This window comes from Thunnus thynnus, chromosome 2 (genome assembly GCF_963924715.1).
Source record: "Thunnus thynnus chromosome 2, fThuThy2.1, whole genome shotgun sequence".
Lineage (NCBI taxonomy): Eukaryota > Metazoa > Chordata > Actinopteri > Scombriformes > Scombridae > Thunnus > Thunnus thynnus.
In genome coordinates this window covers 26,800,824-26,812,504 of record NC_089518.1, presented here as the reverse complement: position 1 = coordinate 26,812,504, position 11,681 = coordinate 26,800,824, and the positions used below count along the sequence as shown (strand labels likewise).

Here is an 11,681-nt window from a genome sequence, read left to right as displayed (position 1 = left end):
TTAACTTTTAAAAGCTCGTTATATTATCCGTAGGGTCAAATCATTATCTGAAAAGTAACTAAAGCTGTGAAATAAATGTGGTAGAGTACAATATTTCCCTCTGCAATGTAGTGGAGTGGAAATATAAGTAGCATCAAATGGAAATATTCAAGTAAAGTACAAGTAATGTAAAGTACATTGAGTAAATGTACTTAGTTACTTTTTACCACTGTTAGGTCTCTCCTCCCACTCATCGTCACAGCTCAGAAGCTCAGGTTTCACGCGTTTGCTTTTTTCCCGAGCTGTACATGAAGGCATCACTAATCACAGCGGTGAACGGGCGCTTCTCCCCGCGACTCTCCGGTTATGTCTCATCTCAGCACCGGACGGCATTATGAGCGGAAGAAATCCTGCAGTGCTGGTTTTTGAGAAGTTAAAAGGGTGAGAGGCTGTTCACGTGTGTGGTGGTGTTAGATTAGTTATAGCCTGTTAGCTGAGTGTTTTTGACCTATAGAGTATATTTTACCTTTTAGTTTTATAGCTTACCGGAGAGTCCCTGGAGTTTTTGGCAGCACAATGACACTGTTTTAATTTTTTGCTGGAAATAGCGAGACATGTGCGGCAGATAGGCTGCGTCTCGTCTCGCCCAAAACCAGCCGGCACTGTCAGGACCGGACATTTTTCACTAAGACAGAGAGCAGAAGAAGAGGACGCAACATGTTTGAAGCTTCAGGGATGCCGCTCATCCTGCTAGACATTACCTGTCTGCTCCTCGGTATGTACCGCTGATCCACCCCCTGCTGTTAAACCCACCTTTTAATCCGTGTTGTTTATTTATTTTAGGACTTGCAGCTCATTAAAATAAAATAAAAAAACAACTCTTAGAATACTATTTTGGTGAAGACACATTTTATAAAGTTTAAGCTACCGATTTACACAAACGTCATATAAATAGCAATTGGAGAGCTTGAGGTCTAGGGAAGCAGACAGGAAGATGGAAAAAAGGCAACAAAGTCCCACCCTGTGTGTTTTTTTTTCCAAGCAAAGCTGTATTTTTAGCTCCCTGTTTGGAATGTAATCATAGCAAAGATACATGCTGCAGGGCTATGACATTTAAAGGGGAGTGACACTGCGATAAAAAAAACATTTTAAAGCCCAAAGTTGTATAAATTCAGGACTTTATTGTCCATAGTTTCAGTGTGATAGCTACCATAAACACACAGAGTTCCAGTAATCTTCTCCTGTGATTAATCTGCTCTGTCATTTTGCTTAGTCAGTATCTTGTGGTTGGCTCTGCAGCTCACTGCACACCAATTATCTCCTCTCGTTTTGTTTTGGGTTGGCAGGAACAGCCAAACTGGATAATGTAATTACTTTTTCCTTTAAATCATTATTGAGTCAGTCTTACTTCTGATGTTTTGTGATCTCCATGTTTTATGTGCTGCTGCTATCTTGGCCAGAAGACTCCTGTAAAAGAGATTTTAAATCTAACTGAGGCTCCGTCATTGTGAATTAAAGTTACATACTTAAAAAGTGTTCGTCTGTACTCTGCAGTAAGATATTACTGCAGGTTGTCTGTTTCAACTTTCAGTATTATTTACAGTATATATAAAACACTAATGTCTCTGTCTTTTCATCTAGTTTCTCATTTTATTGTCCCTTCTCATTTGACAGGGTCAGAGGGATATACTGTAGCAAAAGGGAGATTTGAAAGCACTCATACAGATTAAAAAAAACATACAAATAATATGATAAATACTGAGAAAAAACTGTTAGATCTTTAAAATATGTCATCAAAATCTTGAATTGCAGCAAATTATCAACACATACAGACATATCGATTATTTTCCTGATTTAATCAAGTAATCATTTGGTCTTTAAAAAAGCAGAAAATGTTGAAAAAATATCAGTGATTATTTCCCAAATCCCAAAATGCAATCTAAAGTTTCATGTTTTGTCCTGACCAATAGTCCACAACCCAAAGATATTCAGTTTAGTGTCATAGAGGACTAAAGAAACCAGAAAATATTCACATTTTAGAAGCTGGAACCAGAGAATTTTAACTTTTTTTCTTTAAAAATAGCTCAAAACGATAAATCGATGAATCTACTGCAGAGAAGAAATAAAGAATAAATAAATAAACATATTGGAAAAAAAATAGATAGTGGATTATTTTAAACTACTATCATATTCTCCCGCTAGTTATGCTCCTCTCTTTCTTGGGGTTAATGTTGGACCCACCCTTCTTATGAAGAAAGTCTCATTCTAGTTAAAGTAGATAAAATCTTGATGGATTAATCATCAGTCAGTAAAATCCACTGCTGTCACGCATAACCAGTTCTAGTTTATCCAGAATTTCGAAAGACGTCAGTTGAGGTAATTTGCACTGCAGTAAGTTTATACTAACAAGTCTAAACAAAGATCTGTGATTGTATGATAAATCAAGTATCCTGTAACCATCAATACCAGTGAACATACTTGGAAGACAGCCTGGTGATGCATCAGTGACTTCTGTTTAGTCAACTGTCTTTTTTTTGCAACCTCCGTTCAGTTTTGTAATAATCTGGAAAGCTGCAGATAAAACGGAAAGTGGTGAATAAAGAATAAAGGGAATTAAGTCTCCTCAAGCTAATCATTGTCAACACATGATTCAAATGCTTGCTTTTGCAATATTGTTCTGCCTTTACTCAAAGCTCTTTAATTCAGTTAATGTGTAAAATTATGGCTTTGCACGGAGTGAATATCTTGCAGCCAAATAACAACCATGAGCACCACTTTTAAAAAAACCTTCTTTTTTAAGAGGGAAACGCCTGTGTGATTCCAACACGTTACGTTTCCTGTGACTAAATCATAGAATTACAAGCATTGTGTAATTGATTAGTGGCTCATCAAACTCAGTCACACAAGTTCTTAAAGCTGCTTGTTAAAGGGAAACTTCGGTATTTTTCAACCTGGACCCTCTTTTCCCATCATTTTGGGTCTAAATGATTATTGGGGACAAACATTTTTGAAATTAGCGAGATCGCTCAGTAATGAGCGAGATCGCAGCCGCGAAATGGGCTGCAATGTAATCCTTGAGGGCAATTGAGCCTGTCAAAGTATGTCCAGTAAAAGTGCTTGTTTTTGCCATTGACAGGCTCAAATTGTTATTATAACTGTCTGACAACTAAAGCAAACACAGGAAGTAGCAGTCTGTAGCAGCATTAAAGCTAACTTTTTAGTTTCCGTATAGTTCAACCGCGGTGAAAGTCAGCCTTGTACATGTAAACAATCTGGCGTGTGCGGATGAATATGTGGGTGACTTGCATACTGTAACTCCTCACAATTACGTGTTGAAATCATATTTTTCCTACCCTATGAAACTGAACATTTGGTCTAGCCAGCCTGTTAATCCATTTGTAGTATTTACACAGCGGTGATACTTATCCGTGGACGCTTCTAGATTTTCCGAGTCTGGCAGCAACATGTCTCACTCTGCAGAAAAAGTTTTCCTTTTCACTCTTCAGAAGTGGAGAGCAGTGACTGCAGGAAAACCAGCAGTTTTGCTGAGTTAACAGTTACTGCCTTTCTGCCTCCTTTCGTCGTTTTTCCTCTTTCAGTTGTTTTAGGTCCTCTCTGTGTACTCAAATAAATACGCTTGGCTAGTCAAAGTGACTCATGATCATCTTCATAATAGTCCACGGGATAATCCGTCATTGCGGTAAAAGTCTTAATACATGTACACAAACTGCACAGATGAATATGTGGGTGGTTTTTTTAGCCGGTAAGCTGCACCAGATATAGATCTCTATGCATTTAGCCATAATGCTGCTACAGGCAACTTGTTCCCATGTTTACTTTCGTCGTCAGACACTTGTAATAACAATCTGAGCCTGTCAGCGGCAAAAACAAGCACTTTTACTGGACGTACTTTTACAGGCGCAGTTGCCCCCAAGGATTACATTACATCGCTCTCACTCAATACTGGACCAATTTCAAAAATGTTTGTCCTCATTAGTCAGACCCAAAATAATGGGAAAATAGCGTCCAGGTTGAAAAAAAAACAGTTACCCTTTAACATGATGTACATTTTCGATGTTTATCAAGCTGTAAGACGAACATGTTTACAGTCGTTGTCTGGCTCTCTCTTCTTTTTATCAGTTGGACTTCCGTTTTTTATCCTCACTCCTCAACACAACCCATTCAAACGAGGATTTTTCTGTAATGATGAGTCCATCAGATACCCCCTCAAAGAGGACACCATATCCTACCAGCTGCTGGGAGGAGTCATGATCCCCTTCACACTGATCGTGGTAAGTAATCACTATTCTTCTTCTATAAGTCCTCTGACCTTTGAATGTCACTGCACAACAAGTTTGACTGCTTTGGTGTGTCACTGTTTGCTTGAGAAAAGGTTACTTATTGTTTAATCTCTTCTCTTACAGGTCATATGTGGCGAGTGCCTTTCTGTCTACTTGTCTCGCATCAAGAACCAATCTTTGGGCACAAAATATGTGGCGTGTGTATACAAAGCTGTGGGCAGCTATGTATTTGGAGCTGCTGCTAGCCAGTCTCTGACAGACATAGCCAAATACTCTATTGGTCGTCTGCGGCCGAACTTCCTGGCTGTATGCAAACCAGCCTGGGATCGCATCAACTGCAAAGCTGGGGGATACATCGAGAACTTTACCTGCACTGGAGACAAGTTCCTGGTAGATGAGGCCAGGTAATAGCCTGTCAGGCATTGGGTCTCATGGATAATTTAAGAGAGCCCATTTATTTACATTACTTTGGGGTACATGTGGTGACTGTGAAAAAAAACAAACAGTTAAACTGTTAAAAGATACACATGCAAAAGAACAATTTCTTAGTTTCAGGCTGGCAATCATTACAGGGATACTCCAGCAAGTTAGTAAAGCACTTCCATAAAGTTGGGGGAATTTTGTGAGGAGCAAGAGACACATTAAAACATTTAAAATATGCTGACATATTCTGATTTTTAATCTGGAGTATTGGTTGAGATCCAAAAATACTGGATCCTACACTTCTCATAATGCAAGCTCAATAGTGTCTTTTCGTTAAATCAATCAATCAATCAAGTTTATTTATTTGTCACATATAATCATATATGGTACAATCACAGTGAAATGCTAAAGGCCCATGTCTTTGAAGCCCCCAATTTGTTAATTAGGTTTTTAACAAACTGCTAACAATTTGACATCAGCAGGGCTTATTTTCCCAGATAAAGCTCCTCCAGAACACCTATAGAAATTATACAACTGAGTCATTTTCAGCCTGTATTTTGATGTATAAAATAGGTGGAGTTCCCCCTTAATCCATGTGTAAATTTATTTTGTAAAAAATGACAATAATGAAGAATTTCTCATGAAAAGAGCTTTAATTAAGCATATCCTGACTTATTTTTTATTCGGTATCTCTTCTGTTTATCTTTTGTAGACTGTCCTTCTACTCTGGCCATTCATCCTTCTCGATGTACTGCATGCTGTTCCTTGTAGTAAGTACATATTTTCTATTTACATAAAAAGTTTTAGCCAAATTTTTGCCTAAATATGACTGCTAGAGATGCTCAAAATGCAAAAAAAAAACCCAATGCAAATTCTAATAATAGAAATCTTTGCTTCTTCTGGTTTTCTGTCTATACCTGGTTTAATAAGCTAATGTCTTAAAATGTACTTGTTTATGTCATTATCACATCTGAATGCAAGACTTGTTATAAACTACAGAGCTCTTTCCAGCAAAGGCATTAGCCAACAACACCTATAACGTAAATATTAGCTTGGACAATATAAACTGTATGTACAGGTATGACTCCACAGCTTTTTTTTGTCTGTTGATATATATTTTCTCCCTCTCACTACTGTAGCTGTACATTCACGCCAGACTGAAGTCAGAGTGGGCGAGGCTTCTGCGTCCCACCATCCAGTTCTTCCTGATCGCAACGGCTGTGTATGTGGGTCTGTCTCGGGTGTCTGACTATAAACATCACTGGAGTGACGTGCTCGCTGGCCTCCTGCAAGGGGGTGTAGTGGCTATTCTCACAGTAAGTTTCGTCTAAGGAGCTATTAATAACTGCAGGATTTTATGGTTTAATTCTCACAATATGCAATTAAAAAAGTCAATTTATTCAAGCAAAATTTAGAAAGAGCATGTGTTGACCATGTTGAGGTGCTTTTAAAATCAGGTTTAACACTTGGTTTTACTTATTTCTTTCCTCATAAATGGCTTCAAGTGTAGAAAATTCTGCATGCTTTCATCATTGCATCAAATGTAAATATTCCACATATCTTGGTTATATTTTTACAAACATTTCCCCCAAAATCCACCTGAAATTTTTGGTATCTTTGGAAACTTTGGAATCTCCACTAGATATCAAAAACAAAGGGGTTTGAACAAGGTTTGTCTGCACAGCATGATATTTGAATGACTGGCCCACCAGAGGAAGCTTTAAAGTACTAACACTAATAAAAAAGTACTAATAGAATAGCAAGTAAATAATTCATTTGTTTGTTCTTCCGCAGGTGTGCTGTGTGTCCAACTTCTTTGAACAGCCAGTTGACCCAGTGGTGTCACAGGAGGAAGAGGCCTCACATAACAGTTTACAGGAAAACCCTTCCAATGGGAACCACTATGGCAGCACTGACTGAAACTGAGGCCTCATAGAAAATACTGTATAAGGCCGGCTGTTTCTTTGCATTCCCTCAACATGATTTGCTGCCGGAGCCAACACTGCAGCCTGCAGGCATTAGCTGCTACCTTTTGGTGTGATCAGTAAACTTTGATTGCAGTAAGAAAAGTGCACTACAGAAGGCAGTACTTGAACTTATGTATAATAAAGAAGCAGAAGTTTCTGCAAAGTTTTAGGTAAATCCAACAGTTTATTACGGAATGACACGACAAATGTTGGATTTACTTCAGAAACGGTGGCTTTTTTTTACAGTGTAAGCTTGTTGGAAATGTGGTTGCTCATGTATATTGGTCGGATGTTGCCGTCATGAATGAATGAAATTCCATTTGCCCAGAACATAATGAGCGTCTGTGTGCTCACTGCAAGCAGGCTTGTAGAGGGCCTGGCACCTGTGATGAAGAAAACCTGGACTGTCCTTAAACCTAAAATGGAAACTGAACTCAGAAATAATATATTTTATGTCCGTTTTTGCCTTAGTCAGATTGTTGCTGCTGTCTGCTGTTCAATCCCCTTCCTGATGTAATTTCATGGAAACGTGATTTATTATGAATACAATGCATTGTTTTTCTTTCTTTTTTTACAGTTTGTATGAAGCTCTCTTTGTGTTTTTGTCCATGCTCTGTTGTTTAGAGCAGTACTGGGAATAAAATTGACATAAAAAAAGTTCCATTTTGCTACTTTGTTAAAAAGGAAGGAAATTATTTTCCGGTATTTTGTCTGTAAACAATACAAGGCAGATATAATACAAGATAAAGGAGTCTTGGTCAGTGTTTGAGGAAGTACTCAGATCCTTAAGTAAAAGTAGAAATATAACAATATAATACTCCATTACAAGTAAAAATACTAGATTTAAAATCCTACTTAAGTAAAAGTATCATCAGCTAGATTTACTTGAAGTATTAAAAGTAAAAGTACTTGTTTAGCAGGAAATCAGGTTGTGACTCTATAAAATACATTTAATAAAGAACATTATTAATACTGATGAATCAGTGTATAACCATTATGTTATTGTTATAATTTGATATTCAGGACTTTATAAGAGTCTCAAGATGAATCTGAGGGACAGTGAGACAATAATTTGAATAAGAAAGAAGAAAAAACGAAATTCTGCTACATAAATTTGGATTCATTTTCCAGAAGTTTTCTCTCATCTTTGCGTTTTTGTAAATATTGGAGTTTTACCTCTTTGGGTTTTATTTATTGGAAACAAAGTTTAGAGGAGCAAACAACTCAGATATCCGAAATATGAAATAAAGTTTGGGAACCGCTGGCTTAAATAATGCAGTGTAATTTATAAGCTTATTTTATTTCATGTCACATTTTAATCTGTAAAGTAACTAAAACTGTCAAATAAATTTCCCCCTGAAAAGTGGAGTGAAAATGTTAAGTAGCATAAAATGGAAATATTCAAGTAAAGTACAAGTACCTCAAAATTGTACTTAAGTAAATGTACTTTAAACCACTGGTCTTGGACATGGTGAAAGCTGCTGATTTTGAACAAAAAGTGTAGACTAATTTGCTGCAGTAGAGTAGCTGATTTGTCTTTTTCCAGAGACAAATCAGTCCTGCAGAGTCAGAAATCGAGGAAGAGAAACTACAGTGAGAGTGTTATTCAGACACCAAATGTCTCAGAAATGCAGATGTGAAACAATGGCTTTTCAGGTGTTCTCAAAGGAAACACTAGATTGGGTGGGTCATCCGCTACACCTGTATAGACAGCCCATAGAAACCACTAACATGCAAATATAAGGAAACATCTGACGTCAATGGAAAAACGTGTTTGTCTGTCTGTGTGGTATCATGGATATGGAGGTGAAGTGCCAGTCAGCACATTAAGAGGCAGACACATTCTTGTTGTTTCTGACAGGAACAGAGGTCAGCTTGTCTTCATGCGAGGAAAGTTCAGTCAGCAGACAGCTGCTGATCCTTGGCAGTAAATAGAGTAGAGGATCTACTAGAGTTTAAATCCTATTATAGTGATTGAAGGAACTAGGCTATGTAGGAGTTTAATGACTCAGTGACAGCAACAAACTAACTCACCAGTGTTGGTCTAAGTGTATTAAAGGATATGTTCACAAATTTTAAAGTCTGTCTTAAAACAATCGTCAGGTACCAAAATGAACACTGAAATAGGTTTTTCTTGCCATAATCATTCCTCCTATTCATGCTGATCATTTGAAGATCCCTTACAATTTAAGTGATGGGGGCCAAAATCCACAAGTCTCATTCTCTGCAAAAATGTATTTAAAAGTTCATCTGAAGCTAATATGAACCTCAGCCGTCCAAATGAGTCAAATCAAGTAGATATCTTTCAATGTTACAGTCATTTTAGTGCCGAAGTCCCTCATTTTGTTACTATACTTCCACTAGAGTTCAACAGGGAAACGCTGTCCGAGGAAACACAAAGAGAGAATTTTATGCTAAAAAGAATGTAAATGTGGCAGATATCCACTTGATTTGACTAACTCAGACACATTTTTTCAAGTCTGTCATAAAACAACAGTCAGGTGTCCATATAAACATTGAAAGAGGTTTTCATTTGGGCACCTGAATATTGTTTAAGACAGACTTGAAAAATTGTGATCCCATCCTTTAGTCTAGTAAACAGTTAACGCAACAGTAAGTTAGCTAGCTAACATTTGAATTAGTGTTAGTTTGGTTAGCAGTAAATTGATCATAGAAAAACTACCAAAAGTCTACCACACCTACAGATAACGTTACAACAAGAGCAATTGGAAAATAGATAAAAGATGCCTATTAATTAGATTTGCTTGGTCATATATCTGAAAAAAAAACCAGAATATAACAATGTCAGTTAGTGTTAGCTCAACTGTAACTGCTCTAAAACATCATGGGTTGCTACTTGCAACAGCTGATCAAAATTTAATATCTCATTATAAACTACACTGTAATTATACAATTTCATTCTCAAACTTCAACACTCAAATGAACTCTGAATATCTGTGGACTTTGTTTCACTTTATGGTCGCACGTTAAACTGTTACTTCCCAGTTTCCAGGGTGCCCTGGTGGCTTAATGGTTAAGGCCCACATAAGCACAATGTCAATGATTTGATTCCTGACTGGGTGACCTTTGTTGCATTTCACACTCCTCTCTCTTCCCTTGCTACACTGACTAAATAAAGGCAAAATGCCAAAAAATAAACAAAAAAAAAAGATTCAGTCTCCAACTACCAAACTGAATATTGAGATAATGCCACACAAACCGCAACCTGTAACTTTAGGAATGTGTTGATGTGTGACATTTAGGTAATTCCCTCAGAGAAACTTCTTATTGTCTCTTTATTGACTAAACTGTGGTGACCATATTGAGCAAATTTGATTTAGAAGTGAAAGAGCACTCTTTGTGTTCACATTTAAGATACAAAAGTCTCCAACATGCAGCGCTATTTAGGGGATATTTGAGTGTCTTATACATACCTCTCTAAGCACTTTTATTTGAAACTATGCAAGCAAATCATAAAGGGAACTGGGCATGGATGTAGAAAGGTAGCATTTTAAAATGAATCAATCTAAAAAGCCAGATTATATGCATTCTCATTTTTAGGTAATTAGAAAAAAATGATTCATGTGACATAATCAGAAATATTTCATGGGTGCTGCATCAGGTCTCCACAAAACAAACAAACAAACAAACAAACAAACAAACAAACAAAACAGTTAATCTCATTGTGGCATCACTTCTACCTCCCCCACGTCTGAAACCTGACCGGTCATGTTGTTGCTCCACAGAGCTCTCTCTTGTTGTCATGCTGACCTCGACAATAGTCCTTATTGACATCCCGCTCCATCCACTCTTTCGTCACATGTCTCACATTATCTTGCCAGGCAGTGATGCCTCTGGAGAAACAAGCAACTCAGAATGCAGTATGCAAAGGAATAATCACTTCAATAATTTCTCAAATTAATTTTCTCCACACTATACTCAGGCTACTTTTGTTGCTTACACATACTTTAAACATGTGGTGGTGTTGAATTCCACCTATGAAAGAGTGGTGAATGGAGAAACCCAGAGAGAAGTACTCGCTTGAAACGTAATCTGTTTCATTTGGTTCCTGCTTGAGAGGAGACAGGGAAGTAGAAAAGAGAAATAGACCACAGGGGAGAGGAAGGAAAATAATATCAGTCACGAGAAATGAAGTGATTGTGATGATTGAAGCAAGGAATTATTCAGGGGCCCTAGACAAAAACAAACACAGGCCCTCCTCAATAATCCACCCTTTCCTGATATGCTACTTTGATGTTGAGGTAAATGTAAAATAGGTCTGAATGCAAAGGCTCTCACTGCACCTGAAATGCAAATTATCATATCTGGTGCTGTCTGGAGTAAACAGGAGGAAACATGAAAAATAGGAAGAAATATTGTTACTATCAACATTGGCAGCCACTGTTTGTTTTGATGAGGTTACCACAACTTCACAACACAACTTCAAGTTTACTCTGTCAGTGTCAAAACTGAACTGGATAAGTACTCTTTAGGCTTTTCTCTTTTTAACCTCTTTTAAAAATGTAACATCTCTATTCTACAGCACTGTGCAAAAGTTTTAGGCAGTTCAGATTCTTATCCATCATGCATTACCATCTGGGAGGCGTCTGATCGGCACCAAATTTACTCTGCAGCATCACAATGATCTCAAACAAACAGCCAGAGTCATAAAGAACTGTCCTGCAACAGATGGCGTGGCCCCCACAGAGCCCTGATCTCAACATCATGGAGTCAGTTTGGGATTGCATGAAGAGACAGAAGTAACTGAGATGTCTAAAACCACAGAGGAACTGTGGCAACTTCTCCAAGATGTTTAGAACAACCGACCTGCCGAGTACCTTGAAAAACTGTGTGCAAGTGTATCAAGAACTGCTGCTGTTTGAAAGGCAAAGCATGCTCACATCAAATACTGATTTCATTTAGGTTTCTTCTATTTACTGACTTTTGTATGAAGTTAACTGATTAATAAAAACTGTTAATTGCATTATTTTTGAAATTATCCTCCCTTTAC

At 37.5% G+C, this 11,681-nt stretch overlaps 1 protein-coding gene across 1 annotated transcript; it reads left to right on the top strand.

Moving 5' to 3' along the window:
• The first annotated feature begins 295 nt into the window (after positions 1-295).
• On the top strand, positions 296-7,343 carry LOC137199173 (phospholipid phosphatase 1-like). The gene is made up of 7 exons (XM_067613247.1): positions 296-420; positions 588-754; positions 4,120-4,271; positions 4,404-4,684; positions 5,416-5,473; positions 5,843-6,019; positions 6,498-7,343. Exons 1-7 carry the CDS (start codon positions 374-376, stop codon positions 6,621-6,623), a joined length of 1,008 nt encoding a protein of 335 aa, XP_067469348.1. The 5' UTR covers positions 296-373; the 3' UTR covers positions 6,624-7,343.
• The last annotated feature ends 4,338 nt before the right edge of the window (positions 7,344-11,681 follow it).

What these genes read in the sequence shown, in the direction of transcription:
- LOC137199173 (XM_067613247.1), top strand. Translation starts at nt 374, where the DNA reads ATGAGCGGAAGAAATCCTGCAGTGCTGGTTTTTGAGAAGTTAAAAGG. An exon ending in GTTTTTGAGAAGTTAAAAGG is followed by an intron (nt 421 to 587) that starts GTGAGAGGCTGT and finishes TGCTGGAAATAG; the next exon opens with CGAGACATGTGCGGCAGATA. An exon ending in GTGTAGTGGCTATTCTCACA is followed by an intron (nt 6,020 to 6,497) that starts GTAAGTTTCGTC and finishes GTTCTTCCGCAG; the next exon opens with GTGTGCTGTGTGTCCAACTT.